This window comes from Cucurbitaria berberidis (assembly GCF_010015615.1).
Source record: "Cucurbitaria berberidis CBS 394.84 unplaced genomic scaffold K460scaffold_1, whole genome shotgun sequence".
Taxonomy (NCBI): domain Eukaryota; kingdom Fungi; phylum Ascomycota; class Dothideomycetes; order Pleosporales; family Cucurbitariaceae; genus Cucurbitaria; species Cucurbitaria berberidis.
In genome coordinates this window covers 2112538-2128887 of record NW_024468935.1, presented here as the reverse complement: position 1 = coordinate 2128887, position 16350 = coordinate 2112538, and the positions used below count along the sequence as shown (strand labels likewise).

At 49.4% G+C, this 16350-nt stretch overlaps 7 protein-coding genes across 7 annotated transcripts; 1 reads left to right on the top strand and 6 right to left on the bottom strand.

Annotated features, from left to right (window-relative positions):
• Window positions 1–4: 4 nt before the first annotated feature.
• Window positions 5–1530, bottom strand: K460DRAFT_327161 (taurine catabolism dioxygenase). Its single transcript, XM_040930650.1, has 3 exons — window positions 1154–1530; window positions 377–1102; window positions 5–323 (listed from the first exon to the last, which is right to left on the bottom strand). The coding sequence occupies exons 1-3, from the start codon at window positions 1335–1337 to the stop codon at window positions 109–111; spliced, it is 1125 nt and encodes a 374-aa protein (XP_040792934.1). The 5' UTR covers window positions 1338–1530; the 3' UTR covers window positions 5–108.
• Window positions 1531–2886: 1356 nt separating this feature from the next.
• K460DRAFT_400437 (uncharacterized protein) lies at window positions 2887–4044 on the bottom strand (the record flags this gene model as incomplete). Its single annotated transcript, XM_040936328.1, has 3 exons — window positions 2887–2949; window positions 3002–3917; window positions 3965–4044. The coding sequence occupies 3 exons, from the start codon at window positions 4042–4044 to the stop codon at window positions 2887–2889; spliced, it is 1059 nt and encodes a 352-aa protein (XP_040792933.1).
• A 500-nt stretch (window positions 4045–4544) lies between these two features.
• K460DRAFT_14642 (uncharacterized protein) lies at window positions 4545–8362 on the bottom strand. The gene is made up of 4 exons (XM_040926778.1): window positions 8310–8362; window positions 7528–8214; window positions 7012–7478; window positions 4545–6960 (listed from the first exon to the last, which is right to left on the bottom strand). The coding sequence occupies exons 2-4, from the start codon at window positions 7953–7955 to the stop codon at window positions 4628–4630; spliced, it is 3228 nt and encodes a 1075-aa protein (XP_040792932.1). The 5' UTR covers window positions 7956–8214; window positions 8310–8362; the 3' UTR covers window positions 4545–4627.
• Window positions 8363–8675: 313 nt separating this feature from the next.
• Window positions 8676–9557, bottom strand: K460DRAFT_350433 (SIS domain-containing protein; the record flags this gene model as incomplete). The annotated part of the gene is made up of 2 exons (XM_040931503.1): window positions 8676–9092; window positions 9144–9557. 2 exons carry the CDS (start codon window positions 9555–9557, stop codon window positions 8676–8678), a joined length of 831 nt encoding a protein of 276 aa, XP_040792931.1.
• A 545-nt stretch (window positions 9558–10102) lies between these two features.
• On the bottom strand, window positions 10103–10751 carry K460DRAFT_412082 (acetyltransferase; the record flags this gene model as incomplete). Its single annotated transcript, XM_040937516.1, has 1 exon — window positions 10103–10751. The coding sequence occupies exon 1, from the start codon at window positions 10655–10657 to the stop codon at window positions 10103–10105; it is 555 nt and encodes a 184-aa protein (XP_040792930.1). The 5' UTR covers window positions 10658–10751.
• A 1769-nt stretch (window positions 10752–12520) lies between these two features.
• K460DRAFT_390885 (uncharacterized protein) lies at window positions 12521–13438 on the top strand (the record flags this gene model as incomplete). The annotated part of the gene is made up of 1 exon (XM_040935798.1): window positions 12521–13438. One exon carries the CDS (start codon window positions 12521–12523, stop codon window positions 13436–13438), a length of 918 nt encoding a protein of 305 aa, XP_040792929.1.
• Window positions 13439–13510: 72 nt separating this feature from the next.
• On the bottom strand, window positions 13511–15233 carry K460DRAFT_382108 (FAD-binding domain-containing protein; the record flags this gene model as incomplete). Its single annotated transcript, XM_040935395.1, has 3 exons — window positions 13511–14274; window positions 14326–14946; window positions 14997–15233. The coding sequence occupies 3 exons, from the start codon at window positions 15231–15233 to the stop codon at window positions 13660–13662; spliced, it is 1473 nt and encodes a 490-aa protein (XP_040792928.1). The 3' UTR covers window positions 13511–13659.
• Window positions 15234–16350: the final 1117 nt, after the last annotated feature.

Sequence of the window (16350 nt, the reverse complement as noted above, 5' to 3'; positions counted from 1 at the left end):
GTTTGTTGGGTATGTAAATCTTAAACTGCACAGTCAAGGCTACTAATATTGCACAGCACCAATACATGAGACACGTCGAGAAGGAAGACGCTACGATGTGGCCTTGCTCTAGGCTGTTACCGTCTCCGACCTATCAATGCCGTTCTTGGAGTGCCCGTCAACGACAATTTTCCTCTCATCAGCCAATGCCTCTGTCCTCGATCGACTGCTTGGATCGAGGTATGGCGCCTCTCCTATCCCCACGGCACGATTACCGAAGCGCTCACCAAGACCATCGTAGTCGAAGGTGGCGCTGTGAAACGCGCTGCGGTTGTCCCAGATAGCTGCACTTAGATCAGTCCGAGTCTAATACAAAAGTACAAGAAAGAATGCCTACCAAGGTCGTTCTCATTCCTCCACTTGAACCTCACCTGCAAATCATGGTTTTCCGTAATCACAGATCGGAACTTCTTCAACAACTCACTGCTTTCCTCATCGTTCAACTCATTGATGTACTTTGGGAACGGTCCAAGCGCGAAGATGCTCTTCCACCCCGTAACGGGGTTCGTGCGCACAACGGGATGTACAGCACTCAGCGATTTGCCGACATTTTTTAGGCTGCCACGCTCCTTCTCGTACAGTTTGATCTTTTCTGGGTTAGCTTCAGCTGCCCGAATGAACCCATCTCCTACGAAGGTCGCAGTCAGTCCTTCGAAAAACTTTTGATACGCCTTTGAGAAGCGATCGTAGACCTCGTAGCCGGAAGCCCAGAGCGTATCGCCCCCAGTTTCGGGCAACTGTAATATTCGTAGAGAGGTGTAGTCAGCGGGGACAGGTTCGAACTGAATGTCGGAGTGCCATTGAGCGGCATCGTAGCGGCGGTTGCCACCCTGTCGACCTTTGTTCTCGTGGCCGAAGATCTTCTTGCGAGTCACAGAACTGATCTTGCTTATTTCAGCATCGTCCACGCCGAACTCAGACGAGTTATTGAGCATGGGATGGATATGCAGCGTTGAGTCGGCTGGTTTGCCGGTCAGTTGGCCGAGACGGTGAACGAGCTTTTTTTGCAAATCGTCGGTGAGATTATTCTGTGCGCGGAAGAAGACAACACCGCGTTCCGAGACTACAAAATAGTGAGAAAGGATAAGGCTTGACAACGTGGTGAGACCCTTACTTGTGATGGCAAGATCGCGGATCAATTCGTCGGCGTTGGATGCATTGAGAATATCATCGACAATGTTTACCTTTGGGTACTCTCGGCCAATCACGGGTGTGGCTTCTTCATATTCGAACTTTGCGTCCAATGCGCCGGACTTCTTTTGCGGTGAGACGAACTTTGCCGATTCCGTGGCCGACATGATTGAGAGGTGAACAAAGGGTGCTGTTGTATAGGAATGTGTGCTGGTGAGGAGGCTAGGACCAAAATCGCGATGGCGGGGTCTGCTGAAGATATATCCCCATTTCGCTGTGGTTGCGCTGGTTCATTGTGAGACATTGAGGTGGGGGAGGATCACGCAATTGCTATCCCGAGCACGCAACGTGTATCGCGCGTCTCTTATTGACCGAGACCCAACAGCATCGTCCCCCTACTGCAAGCTAAGTTCCACATCAATTTGGTGGTGTCTAGACTTTGGGTAATTCAATTTGATCCGTGAACCTCCTAGATCTTTGCTGCCATGAGCAGTCTCGCGTAACTCGATTGTATGACGGCTATATGTAATGACTTACTGCAAAACTTTGAGTTATTTTTTTTTGAGAAATTAGGTACTTCTTAAGTATGAAAGGTATAGTGAGTTATTGTAGGATGAATCCACATGCTCACGTGATACATTTCCGCGCTCATCGTCTCAATGCATGAAAGAGCACTAAGACATCGACCCTTTCTGCAGTATCCAACTTAACATCGTTGTTCTATGAGCCATGGACTTGGAGAAAGGAAGGCTAGAATCTACCCTCCGATCAAAATTGTTGGCACAAGGGCTCGTTCAGATGAAGACATTAGTACAATTGAAGTGGGGTACTGGGACACTAGCGTTTCTTGGCGTGACGCGCTCTCACGTGCGCGAGTACGACTTCAGAACGCGACAACACGCCAGAATATTATGAACAACAACTTGTGTAAACAGAGGTGCGGCAGTGAACTGGAGGACCAAATAAAATCTGACAGAAGCTTCCTATAAACTGCGTTAAGCATCCAGTCTACACATAGCCACCTATAGATTGTTAAACCTAGCCATACGGCAAGCCACATGCCTAAATACTTCTATACCAGTCTTTGAGTTGAAAAAATACAGGCTCGCTCTATTACTTGTTCAAGACTTTTTCTTTGCACCACTAAAAAGTTCTACGCCTAAACTGGGGAGACGAAAAACCCCTATCAACCAACGGATGCACCTACTACCCCGTATTGATGATTTGGCTAGAGAGTGCAATCTGAAGTTAAGAAGAACTCGAAGTTCGCGCCCTTTTAAAGACCAAAAAAATATCATCTAGCTAATCCAGCTACGTCAGACGTGCTGGCCTCTTCTGTACGATCCTAGTGACTCCACTGACCAAAGCGAAAGGCGGAAATGAAGACCCTCAAACTCAATTAAAGAAACTGGGGAATTGTGATCCGCTACCCAAACCGAGCTCCAAATACCAATAAGAGGATTTGGCAAAGTGACGCATCGTATGAGGTCCAAAGCGCAAAGACGGGCATCCTCAAGGGCTCGTTGGTATCTCTATCACCCATGATATCAACGTTTTCTCTTTTTGAAATCGACCAACCAACGTTGGATAGTTGCTTTAACATCGTGCTCATGAAAATCCTCTCGAACCTTGCGTATCGCGCCCGTTCTCTGAGTTGGATGGTTGGTACTTATGTTGGTTTTGTCTACCCCTCCGTTGCCCATTGGTCTCATTCCACTATTCGTTGTCTTCCTCTTCCTGTTCGCTGTCTTCCTGCTCCTGTTCGTTATCTTTCTCTTCCTGTTCGTTGTCAGCTACTCCCTACGTCTCTTGTATGCAAAACGGCGCTCACCAAGACTTTTTTACTTATCATCTGTACCCAAAATTCATCGCTGAGCTCAGCCTTGGTGACATCAAAACTGAGTGCAGGGTCCACTTCCACGCTCAGACGGTACCCGGAGTCAATCAACCTCTCCGCCAAAGGGAACACCTCACTGTAAAATGACACAAGTAGTTGAATATCCTCATCAGTATAATCCCAAATGGCGCGAGACTTTTCCGTGGGTAGTATCAGCGTGATATGAGTACGCGGCTTAAGAGCAAAGAGACATTCTAGTTCTTTCAATGCAATTGCACGATTGTTGTAATATCTGGCTTCCGTTTTCCGGAGCACTTCGGGATACCAGACTTGAACGGCGATTTTCTTCACAAGATCGTATACTGGCAACTGAAGGTCCCAGAAGTCTTGTTCGACTAGCTTGTTGACAAACCCTTCGCTTTCGAAATGAAAGGTGCACGACTTGTACCAGAATTCAAGTACCTCGTATTTCGTGGCTGGGTCGGCAAAAGCAGGGTCTAGGAGATATTTGCAATTTGAAAGCAAAGGTCTCGTCGCTTCCAGTTCTTTGATGGGCTTGAAATCTTCCTCGTCAATGGACACCAGACGGTCGACTATGAGCGAGTCGTAGATCATCTCTCGTATTTCACGCGGTAGCTTGCATTGCATGTCGTCGCAAATGGCATAGCATCTGAGCGCAGCGTAGGGCTTGATGTGCACATCGATCTCGTCTGATAATTTCGCTTCAGCCTCTTCGATACGTGAGAATAAAGTGTGCTTATAACTGAGATGGTCCCAGTATGAGGGCTTCCTGGCCTTGTCTTGGCTAGAACACATAGTCGATGTCAACCCTTCCTCTCGCCTTGGCAGCTCTCGTCTAGGAAGCGGTTGCTTTCGGACATGCTTCATAAGCTCAATTTTTCGGAGCGCGCTGCCATGTCGTGAGTAATTTCCACCACTCTCACCACGCGCACTCACTTGTAGACGTAAGCGTGGTCCAGCTCAGGTGCGTTTATCGTCGCCATAGTGCCCTGATCACAGAGGGCGATATCGGCCATGATCTCATGAGACGCTAATCGCATGCGGGTGCTGGGAAGTAGAGCTTTGAGCGGAAATGGAGGTCGCGAGGAAGGTGGAACCAAAGCTCTTGGCGTTGACTCACGCGCATATGCACAGACCGTCGGTGTAAAACTCACGTGACTAGAGAGGATATCAACTAAATTTGACATTATATAGCCTCATGGAAGCTATATGGGCACTAATGAGCATGTGTTTATATCGGGATATCATAAAGAGGAAATTCAAATTGGTAATGCTACTACAAATTTTGACCAAAGTAATGAAAATCCAATGAGAACAGAGAACACAAAAGGAGATTACAAAAGCGCGTATGCCCCCGTGATACCTGTTAAGCTATCACCGGTTCTGCGTAGTTACTTTGAATTACTGGGAACAGCCTCTCGTAGTAACCCGTAGTAGGAACAGTTGCCTCAATCGCGCCTCGTACAGCGCCCCAACAAAACCAGAATTCCAGGACACACCAAACGCATCATCGCGCAGCATCCAGAGAGCATATATGTGGGCCCGTTGAGAAAATATGTATTACGACTATAGCAAGTAGCAATCCTGTTGCAGAGTAAGCTACGTGTATGAAGAGCTTTGCTCAGACACAGACTTACCTATGAGGCCATGTAGCAGGTAGTTGTGCAGTACGTTTTGAAATCGTGAAGGAGTGCTATCGGTTTCGTATAATTCTTTTGTACGTGGTGGACCTCCAGTTCTCGCGGAGATCGGTCGAACTGCCGGAAGTGCTGTTGTTTCACACTGGTCGTGAGCTTCGTCTAGTATCTCTGCGGCTTCAGTCCTGGATATATTATCGTCTGAGATGCCAGTTGTTGTGGGGACGTCCTCTAGTAGTTTTATGTCCCTCTCAGACCCAGGATGTTGCTGCTCTTCCGTCCAGTCCTTTGCTCCAACGGAAACCTTCCTCTCGTCTTCACGTCCTTTCTTGATCAGTTGAAGAATGTCGGCCGTATTTTCGAAGTTCCAGAACTTAACCAGTTCTTCTAGCCCCACGCTCTCTTCAATTCGCTCAGCTAGCATTTGAATAGTCGGCGCCTTCCACTGGTCTTTCATAATCTCCTCTACGCAGCTCTCTCCTAAAACCCCTATCCGGAGAATATAGCCCAGAATGGGGCTCACGCAGTTTAATGACGATGATCTTTCTACTCGGAGATACATTGAATGTAGTTTGATATAAGATGTCGATTTTTCGAGGAAAGACCCAATGAACCGGCCCATTACGTCTGAAGGAACAGGACTGACTGCATCGTTAGGCGTAGTACGCGCATACGCCATGATTGACTGGAGAAATTGGTATCGGACTTGAACAGGAGGGCCATCTTCAAGTATGAGCTCAAAACATTGTTGAATTGTTTCGAAATCTCTTGAAGGTAGACCGTAGAATAGTTGATGACAAAGAAGGTGTAAAAGGATGGCTGAGTGGAGGGAATCCTTGATCAGAACTGGTTCCTGTTGCACTTTCCAGTGTACATATCGAACGGCACCTATCGAAGCTGATACTAAAACAATAGAATCATCGAGTAGGGACATGCCCATACCACGGGTTGGGCTCGTCATACTGAACATGTGCACACTAATCTTCTGGGCTAAGTAGGCTCTTTTCTCTGGTGACCTGAGTTTTTCCCGAACCGTAGACTCTAAACGCGTCAAGTAAGAGTAGGGTGAAACGTCTCTGCCCCCACGGAACCGCATGTTAATTATGTCCATCAAAATCTCTCTCCATAAAGCTTTATGAATCAAGAGACGATGCGTCGATTGGAAGTCGGCTAGGTGTACTTGAGAAATAGCTTCGACAACGTCAAAACCGACTAATGTGGCGTCCATGGCCTCCCGAATAAGAGGGCGCTTGAAAAATTCAATGATTGTTCGATGCAAAAACCGGATGAACCTAGGCTGTTTGGGATCAGAAGGATCGTGGGCGTGGGTTCTGTGCATCTCGACCAATCCTTTGCAGCATCCCTGCATAAGCCTTCGCGCATTGATAACTCGGCCGTTCTGCCAGCTCTTTAGTACGTCGATGTCATCTAAGCTTGGAGAGCATAATGGAAAAGGCTCTTTGAGGGCGAACTGCGGGTCCTTTTCATACGCGTCGAGATGCAGAGGAGCGAACAACGATAGTTTCGCCGCATTGCTCTCGAGCTCCAATACCATTGCAAATATCTGATACGCTTTCTTCAACTGGCGTTCAGGAATACTTTTCAAAAGATGTTTGAAAAGTTTCTCCAGGTCTTCTGGTAGTGTCGCTAGCTCTTCTTCAAGAGATGCGAGGTCTCGGCCGTCATCAAGAGCTTCACGAAGGGCTTTGACCACTAGGGCAACCCACAGAAATATTCCATTCGACCTTGACACGAGGTTTGTTGTGAGACGCTCACGGTATTCGTTTTCCGGAATACCATCGAGTCTACTCCGAGTGTATTGGAGCATGTCGTTCTTCGTCAGATCCTGTAGCCTGATCCTTGACTCTGCTAATAATCTGTCCTGAAAAACATTGTGCTCTCGACTTGATACACACAGCTTGATATCCCCGGACAGACATGATGTCCATCTGCGAAATTCTGTTATCATATCGACATAATCTTGCTGGGTGGTAGATTCGAATTCATCCAATGCATCAATGAAGAAGCAGAATCGATGGCTTTTGCAAATGTTGCGCTGTTCCAAGAATATGTTGAATCCCCGCGACACTGCCTCGTCGCTAATTTCAACATCGCCTGTTGGTATTTCTGAACGTCTGATACGGTCCCATGCGCCAGGGAAAACGAGGGGTATCAATTTCGGAGAGGATACTAAAACTCCGTGCAAAAGGGAGCGCAAGAGGCCTTCGAATGACTTCTGCAATCGGGAACCAGGCCTCCAGAAGAAGAAGTTGACAACAACCAACTTACATTGCCCTGTAATGCGATCAGTAGTGAGAAGAGGTTCACGGTCATAACGGTGCTTACCGGCCCATACCCTCAGCTCAGCTTTAGTGCGTGGATGGCCACAAATGAATTTCATCAGTGTAGATTTTCCCGATCCCAGCTTGCCTGCTATGTGAAATATTCCCTTGCCTGAAGAGAGCCAGCCAATGAATCTGTCACGAGCTTCGGGAACGCCTGGTGACTTGTTTATTGTATCGTCATCGAGAAGCCATCGAAAAGTCTCAACGTGAGCTTGGTTTACAACGTCAAACCTCGTATGCATGTCATCGAACGCTAGAGATTTTAAAATCTGGCGTTCTGCGACCCTGTCCCGAGCTCTGTCCGTCATTCCAAGCAAAGTCTGTAGCTGCTTTTGAGCCTCGCCGCCTAAATATGTCACAGTGACACCTTTTTGTAATTCTTGTGTGCGACTATTCAAGGTAGCGAGTTCTGCGTTTCCGATATGTGCGCTATCTGCTAAGGTTAACAATTGGGCTTCGATTTTCAAACTTGGTTGGGTCAGCATATGCCTTCACTTCTGGAACGCGACTAACTCACCTGGACACCCGAGCGTGTTCCACTTGAAGCATGCTACGGTAGTCGGCTAACTTCTGTTCGAGCACTTTCCTCTCACTGCTATATTTTCGAGACTTGATCATAACATTGATAGCCTGGATTGGCCGGGAATTGGTCCTGATCGGCGCCATTTTGTCAGTCAAGGCTAAGATCTGCTCTGACAAATGGCGACAGTCTTGAGCTAGGCGAAGAAGGGGTTCGTCATTCTTAGGATGCGGCTTGGTAGTCGCTGGAGCAATTCGCGTGCTTAGGTTGTGCATATCCCTGGCTAAAACCCGCAAGCTCTCGATCTCTCCTGGTAGGCCGGATTTTGACTCTTGAATCTCCTTCGCAGTCTTGATTACTTTCGTCCCAGCCTCGACAAATTGAACAATGCAGCCGACGAGACCGATAGCGGCGAGGGCCTCCATACTGACTAAATCTCACACGGGTGGATAGCACATGTTGAGCCTTAGAGTTTCAGCGAATGTGGCTGCGAAGACCCAGATCTGAAAGTGGGTGGGTCATGGCCATATGGGGAATGTTCCCGTTCGCGGAGGTAGTACTGCCAGACACGTCTGCTCAGACTGATATGGGCGGAGTCGTACATGCAGGCCCCATGACGAAGGGTATCGTAACTAGAGATTACCCATGAGCGCACTTGGATGTCTTGTTGCGGGTGTACGGACTCTGGTAAGACGAGTCACCAAGCTGCCGTGGGCACTGTGTTTCGACGAGAGAGGAAGGCGCCTTTTGGCCACCACACCTGCCACTTGTGCACGTACCTGTCAGGAAAGAATAGTGTGACGGCTTGGAGATGACAATAAAAGGAGCCTTAAGCAGGACGCAATTTGCTTTTGAGAGCTGTTCTAAAGTGGCATTTCCGGCCAATGACGTTCCTTCCTCTATCCTAGGGATCCTTCTAGATAATCTCTAACCCGTTCCTCTGCCCGTAAGGACTGTATGCTATCGTAAATCGTTGTATGTAACTAGCGCGCTGATATCGCTCAATGTAATCGAAGTCGCCATGCTCACAGGGTATTTACTAGCAGCCAAAGTATAGCGCTATATTACCCTTGACCTGTAACAAAATAGTACGGCCGTGATGACCTGCTTTGGGTGTTGCACGTCTCGTAAACCCAAAACTCATGTCATGAGACTGGAGGCGTAACCATGCCAGCGCACTTGTCCGCGAGAATCGCTACCTCATCGACATCTATCCGTCTCGACTTTGCTCCAATGGCGCCACCAGGGTGGTTCCTCTTGAACACACTCTTTGCCTCTTCCTCATGCAACGCCTCGGCTACTGTCAATGCCAGCATGTCACCAACAGCGATTGTCACGGTGGTGCTGGTTGTTGGTGCACACACGCCGAATGAAGTCTCTTCTAACTCGTGTATCGGCGCGGGCAAGAGGATCGAGTTCGACCGTTCGTTGAGGAGAGGACAGTCACACAACTTCGTGTGCGAGGTTATAGCGAGGACGGGTGTGTGCGAAGGTATGTGGGTGAGCAGGGCCATCAATTCAGCTGTCTTGCCAGAGTAGGATATGAACATGATGGCATCATTCTATCTCCAGTTAGCTTACATTCAGCCAAACAGTCATGAGGCGAAGCATACCTGCCTGATATCCCCAAGATCCCCATGCAGCGCTTCAGCAGCATGCATGAAGGAGCTTGCTATACCTAAGCTTTTCATGGTCGCGACGACCTTCCTCCCTACGAGCCCGCTTTTGCCTACTCCGCATACTATGAGCTTGCCCCCCGCCATGTTCCCGTTCGTGATAACCTCGACTGCCTGTAATAGGCCTTCCCGCGCGACATGATCAGATTGGTATAAAAGGGTGACTTGTGAGAGGGCGGTTGCGGCGGTGGAGAGGACATTCACGGCGCGTGAGAGAAGGCGTGTACCCTCAGGGTCATTCGCAGTTAGCGGAGGCGTCAGCGGCTGAACCTCGGAATCGGCGCGCTTTCGCTTTTGTGAGGTTGGCGATGCCAGTTCGCGTGGAGGGGTGGATTCGAGAGTCGCTGCCATATCGTCTGGTCTAAGGTGGCGCAAAAAGAACAGGTCGAGGAAGAGACAGCTGCAATACAAACAAGCGATCTATAGAGGGTGTATATGAATACTGGGGTCTGGTCGCTATCGGGAAGCCTCGGAGTCAGATTGCAATTTGTAGGCGTAATACACTTGTAGACGTACGCGACGCGGTACGCAGGCCTGACATTGAGGAGGGACCAAGGGAAGAGGCACGACGACCTCATTAATAAATGGCACATCTCAGCAGCCCACATGTTAGCTCCATGAGGCACCACATCTCCAGGCCTAGCCCATCTCGTTACCATAACTCGTCCAGCGGGCGTCAGAGTGCCCGGCGGCGAGCCTTGGAAGACCCTAGTTGATAAAGAAATGGCGAGCTCCAAGCTAACCCAAAACACTCGAGATGGACCCCTCCACGCTCCGCCTAACCCGAAACAGCTCCACGCGACATCATCATCGAGCCGAATCATCAAACCACGTTCTGCTGCACCACAACGTCAGATCTGAAGCCAAAGTCCACCATGCGTCTTTTTGCACTAACGTTAGGCGTCCGTCGCTTCCGGTTCGTCCTGCGGAATGGGTCCAGCAGCGGACGCGGCGTCGGCGAGAGTGGCCCTGCGAGCGCGCATGCACGTTAGCGCCGTGTCTTCCTCCTCCAGCAACTGCATGCCCAACTCCTTTCTATACAGCTTCGCCGCCTGCTCACTCCCCGTCAACAACACCAGGGAACGCAAAGCCGGCATCTCCAGGACGATTTCGCGACAGCATTGGATAAGCCATGTTCCTAGGCCGAGAGCGCGGTAAGAGGGTTGTAGGTATACGTCGGTCAAGTAGGCAAACGTGATGTAGTCGGTGATTATGCGGGCCATGCCCACCGGTGTCGTCGTATTGTCAGGGGAGATGAGGTAAACACCGGTTGTAAGAGAGTTGGAGAGCATGGTGCGCAACTGGTCAGAGGACATAGGCCTCGCCCAATACATGTCTTCAGTTGCGAAAGATTCTTGCACAAAAGCATGTGGGAGGAGGGTGCGATTCGAGGACAGTAGGAACGTCTGCGAGTTGATGGTGCGCTGCCATTGCCATACTTTCTTGTCCATGTTAATGCTCTAATATTTCTGTTCTGCTGATCGTAAGGGAATTTGCCTCAATTATATGCGCGTTTGTCTCCGTATTGCAGCGGATACTGAAGGGAAATAATGCCTCGCTCTAGGAACATGATACTCAGGCATACTTCCAAGCCGCAAAAGTCGGGGCAAACTCACCCGGTGCCTAGGGCCTCGATTGGCATTCAGACGTCCAACCAACGGACAAAATACATCTCTCGCCATGCTTCGCTGCTGCCTGGTGTGGCTGAAGCTATTGGAGGGGCGACTCATCCAGAGCTGACCTGCAACCTGTCCTCACCCAAAGAAACCCACCATGAATCTCCTCACACAATAGCCGCAATCAAGTAATTCGCCTTCAGCTCTTCAGACACTTGAGCAGATCTACTCCTTTTGAATTATCAATTCTCTTCCGCCCAGCATCATCGCTCCCTTCCACTGTGCGACTGCCACGCCCACAACTAGTGGTTGCGAGGCTGTTCCGCTAGTTGGAGCCCTATCAATCGCATTAGGTTCAAGGAATGAATTCGCTGTAAGAAAGGTTTTGAGCGGGGAAGTCAAGTCAACCCCCAAAATATATCGCTCCAATGCCGCAACCAACCACACTCCAGAATGACTCGCAAGGAAACACACAATCTCTCCTCTTATTACTGTGTAACGCCCGCGCTACCATGTACGAGGCTACAAGGCACGACCACAGGACACTATGCTACCAAGCCATAATCAACACTTAAATAGTTGAATCTAATGACCATCCAAGCGGCCAGTCACACCTTTTAGCTTTAGTGTTAAACTTTGGAAACTCGCATTACACTGTTTTCATCACTTCAATCCAGAATAGGAGCCACCAAGAACAGAACGATTTCTCGCCCCTCTGGTATATCACTTTCTATCTCACCAGTGCTATCGACGTGATAGCTAGTTCCACCTCTCTTCTCGACATTGGTTTTGCCCAGCATCAAATGTACATCAAGCATTTTGATCTTCAATATAGTAGCCTTGGAATATAGCTGTCAGCGACTTGGTATGTACCCGGTGAGACCTCATTCATATATTCGTCAATTCTTCACTTCATCATCGTGCTTTATCGCCTTGGTAACGGGTGGCATTGTCAACAATCTCTTGGATTGGCGAGGGCACACTTCGCGCTGGAATATTGGGTGTGATACATGAATAAGATATTGCCTCTAGCTTCTTTTCATCTGCAAATGGTCTCTACGAGAGAATTTGTTAAGGTTGTCTGCCGCGAGAAGAGCATCTGCAGTTTCTTCGAGTCATCTTCTGCTTTCCTGACGTATGTCACCTTGCACCTAGCGTTGCAGTATTTGAAAATTGGTCAATCGTGTATCTTTGCTTCTGCATGTCTGTGATCCCGCATTGGGCCACTCAAACAGAGTAAAAGTGAGGTATTGCCCACGTGTCATCGCCAAGACCCCGTTTGCTCTCACTTTAACTGATTGGGATTTCTCGGCTAGTATATCCTTCAACCGTACACTTGCCATTGACATTCAACTCACAGCTACGATAATTTGGCGCCATGGAGGAGAGTCTATCGAACCTCATGGCCGTCGCCAGTGCCGCCGTTAAGCACACTTCACCCACCGCGCTCCCACAAGGTGTAGCAATGCAGTGAGTCTTATAACTTGGTTACAGCGGTGAGTACTCACGAACAGAAGATTGGACCGCGAGCTCGAGGCTGCTCTGCTGACAGACCCTATTCCAGTACGCGATCGGCAATATCTGTATAAGTATGCGGCTACCAAAGTGAACTAGACCGAGCACTAACAGCTTAGCAGGGTTTTCAGAAAGCTTAAGTTGATTGAATTACGCATCCGCGTGATTAAGCATGCGATAGTCATGCTTTGTGGCGATAACCCTTATTCCCCTAGGCCTTATATCGCACAGAACCTTCAGCGCCTCGTGCAATCACTAAGCAATTACATCCAAAGCGCCAGTTCTCTCCAGGATGAGATCAGCAAATATATCGAACTCTACGCGGCTCCCAAATGCCGCGAGTTATGCGACTTGATGTACGATAAATTGCCTAGGGAGTTGCGAGAAATGGTGTATAAGTACATACTGCGGGGGCCCAAAAAGCTATTCGACGCACATGTTCTCAGTCCCTCGTCTTGGCCTTTACCCACGGTCTCGGGATTCAATTACCCTACCCCTAACGACAGCAGCTCCCTTTCCTTCCACAGGGATAACGTCACATTCTCGCATGTCTTCTACGACGCTTTCGCTGGTCCGCACATACGGCCTGAAATCATTGAGTCTTGGTATCGAGCAAAAACTTTCACCTTCACGGACTGTGAAGTCATCGCGTCCTTCTTGGAGCGCGACTACTGGGGCTGCAATGTAGATCTCCGATCTTGTGTCAAGAACATCGAGATCGTTAAGACGGTTTGGGACCAGGAACAGATGGCCGGTCTGGACGAGACGTTTGCTCTGGTGGTGGAGACGCAATTTGCAGCTATCAAAGGCCTAGATATCTTATTCAATCTGAGCGAGGGAGCAAAGATTACGTTCCTGATCAGGGGTCCAGGCGTTAGAAAGTGGCGCAGGGCGTCGTATAAAATAACCTTGGAAGATGTCCGACGCGCTGTACATAGTTTGAGAATGTTCCCTATAATTAGTCAGGTGTTGAAGGAGGGTTGTGAGGTCCTTGTTAAGTTTGAGGATCAAGAGACTTTCGAGGTGAACAAGGGGCAAGTGACGGAAAACCATTGGGTTGAGAAGAGCAAGTCCGGTACTGGAAAAGCCGGATGTCACTAGGTTTCAACAAATGGCGCCACGGCCAACTCATCCTTTTCTTCAGGTGCATCGGGGTACACAAGAATGTCTACTGCGACTATCGGATTCAAGGTCGAAATATGGCATAGCTAGATGACTATCGACAGAGAAGGTCACACTGTCAAGCAGAATACAATACCCATTAACATACTTGTAAACCAATTCATCTCCCTTTCCGTATGGTCTGCCACCAGCTCCCATCCTCAGGTGATCGGAGCGTAGAAGTTGAACTTCCCAAACGGATCATACTCGTTCTTCAACCTTCTCAACTTCTCCAACCTCCAAGGCTCATACCCATACAACTCCTCCATACTCTCAACACCTGTCGCATAGTTTACATATGCTCTCAATTTCCCATCCGTTCCTTCCAATAAAGCGTTCCGTATCTTCTCTCCAATCTCCCGCGCAGTGGCATCCAGACTGGCGTTCTTCGGGTACGTCAAAACAGGGGAGAGCAATACTTTCTCATCTCGGTCTGGAAACGCAGAACTATCGCCTGGAATCTCCTCAACGCGGTTTTTAGCATAGCCTTCTAGCATCATGACAGTGGTGCGGAACTCGGGTGGTAGGGCAGTGAAAATGTTGAGGACTTTGCGTAGTGCCGGGAGCGAGTAGGTTCTGAGAGATAGTCCGACCAGAGCCCGTGATAGTCCTTTCGCGCAGGATGCCCCGTCACGATTGGCAAATATGTGTGAGTTGACTTCGGGCAGTTCGGTCACGCTTTCGTCAACGGCTACGGGCGAGAGCGCGTATAAAGGGTCTGTGTACTTGGACGGAATCGCGGGTCCTTGCCAGTATATCCACATCATGACGATAGGCTTTTGCTGTCAGTACACTTCGCAGGTTGACGAGGAAGCCATCTTGCTCACATTCAACGGGTCGACGTCTGGATTCAAAGCGAATAGACCATAATGCGTCAACTCGATAGGTCTCTCTGGGCTCTCCAGCCACTCGTTGGCAAGCGCAAATATAGCCTCCAGTTTATCGTGCGTAAACACAAACCCACTGGCGGCCCACTGATCCTGGTCAACCTCCCTATCATAGATCCGCATCTTGACTTGCGTCACGACGCCAAAATTATGTCCAGCTCCACGGATGGCCCAGAAGAGATCGGGGTTACTTTCCTCGCATACTGAAATCGCTGTTCCGTTTGCGAGAACAATGCGCGCGGATATTAGCTGATCGGCTGCGAGACCGTATCGGCCTTGTAGCCAGCCGTGCCCGCCACCAAGGATGGGCGCGATGTAGCCTACACAATCGCAGCCCGTAGACATAGTTAGCTTGCCATGGGACCATAGATACGCGATAAGATCGCCGTTGAGAACGCCGCCTTCGAGGAGAGCCGCGGAGCCATCATCAACGATGGTGATGTCGTTCATTTCGTGCATGAGGATGCCTACGCCATTTATGACGTTGTTGATCAAGGACGTTGTTCCGTGGCCGCCTGAAATGGTGTGGAAGGGTCGATTGTTCTCATTAGCGTATAGGATCTGTAAAAGATTCAGCTCTGTGTAATTGAGCAAGACAGAGGCGTCTATACAGTCTTTTGAACATCCTCTTCTGTGGCAACCTTGACGATCATTTCATAGTGCGGAGTTTGGGAGGCACTCCACCTTGCGCTGGCTTGAATGAATTGTTCTGATCCCGGATAGTATACTACTGCTTTGCTATCGAGTGAGGCTGCAAACTGTTCGTGGTTAGAACGTGTGGTCGCAGTCAATGCGCCGAGCAAATTTGATGAGAGAGCCCCCAAAGCCCATAGAAGCGTGCTCGTCATCCTGTTGTAGAGACAAGAGTCGTTGGGTAGTTGTTTCGATAGATGTTGTTTACTTTTATGATGTCAGATAGCACCCATACTTGCTGCACCTTTCTCACACGGGTCGCAGGCATCGGCGGAGGTAAGACGGCCCCGCGTGCTCCGTCCGACGCCATGGTAACACGACATGTGCGAGTATGTATAGAGTTAAGGCTATGCTTGATCTACCTGTTTGCAATTGGTTCTGAATCAAATGGCCTGGAGGAAATAATGGCTTGGTCTCCCTGTACAAAGTTTCCCTGGGGTGTTGCGTGAGGACTGGGTATAAAATCGCCCTAAAGTAGCTACTATTCTTTCTCATTGCGTAGATTCTGGGTTGGACAGCTGTCGCAAGCTATGTGTCGAGACCCCAACATCCTAGAGGCAATGATGACCCCGCAGATCCTGGCTAACGAGAGTAGCGCCGGGAAACATAGAGCCACATCGCTGCTCCGGGGTAACTTGTCGAGTCTGCAATTCGTGGACTTGTGTGAGACGGCGATGCGTCCGGTTCTGATTGCATGGCACAGCTGCGGGGCATTCAAAACACAGCCAAGCCCGTTCGTTGGGCACAAAGAGATTTCATGGGCGTGCAGCATTGCACATGCGTCGAGTACAAAGCTGGCGAGATGATATGCACAACGCGGGCGGTGTCGAGCTTGGTAGTGACGCTTCTCCCGGTCAGGACAACGGGCAGCTCCTCCCGGGTTGTTGGGACTTGGCTCAGTGGGGAAAGATCCACTGATCAACACGGCACCAGCATTGTGATCTACGATGATGGCATGGTATCCTATGTCATCTCCCCCATTTAGTATACTCGCTTCACACGCTCGTGGCGTGGCTTATTGCAAAGGCGACCTATAAGCGCGTTCACAGCCCCCAGCGCGCAAATTACTCATCAGAGGACACATCCGAGCTTTCTTGTGATCTAGCTATTTGCACTGCCAGCAAACTCGACCTGGACGACATTAGCGGTACTTTGAATCGTGTGGCGTCGTACCATGTGTCTGTTGATGAGAAATAACTAATAGCAGGGGCTGGTGGCCTTGAGACCGTGCTCCCCTAGTTTCAGGTTGCCTCAAGCCGGAAAATCTATTAC

Coding starts and splice junctions, on each gene's coding strand:
- K460DRAFT_327161 (XM_040930650.1), bottom strand. CDS start 1,337: ATGTCGGCCACGGAATCGGCAAAGTTCGTCTCACCGCAAAAGAAGTCC. Junction 1,103..1,153: donor CCGCGATCTTGCCATCACAA/GTAAGGGTCTCA, acceptor ACTATTTTGTAG/TCTCGGAACGCGGTGTTGTC. Junction 324..376: donor GAGGAATGAGAACGACCTTG/GTAGGCATTCTT, acceptor ATCTAAGTGCAG/CTATCTGGGACAACCGCAGC.
- K460DRAFT_14642 (XM_040926778.1), bottom strand. CDS start 7,955: ATGGAGGCCCTCGCCGCTATCGGTCTCGTCGGCTGCATTGTTCAATTT. Junction 7,479..7,527: donor GAACACGCTCGGGTGTCCAG/GTGAGTTAGTCG, acceptor GACCCAACCAAG/TTTGAAAATCGAAGCCCAAT. Junction 6,961..7,011: donor TGAGCTGAGGGTATGGGCCG/GTAAGCACCGTT, acceptor ATCGCATTACAG/GGCAATGTAAGTTGGTTGTT.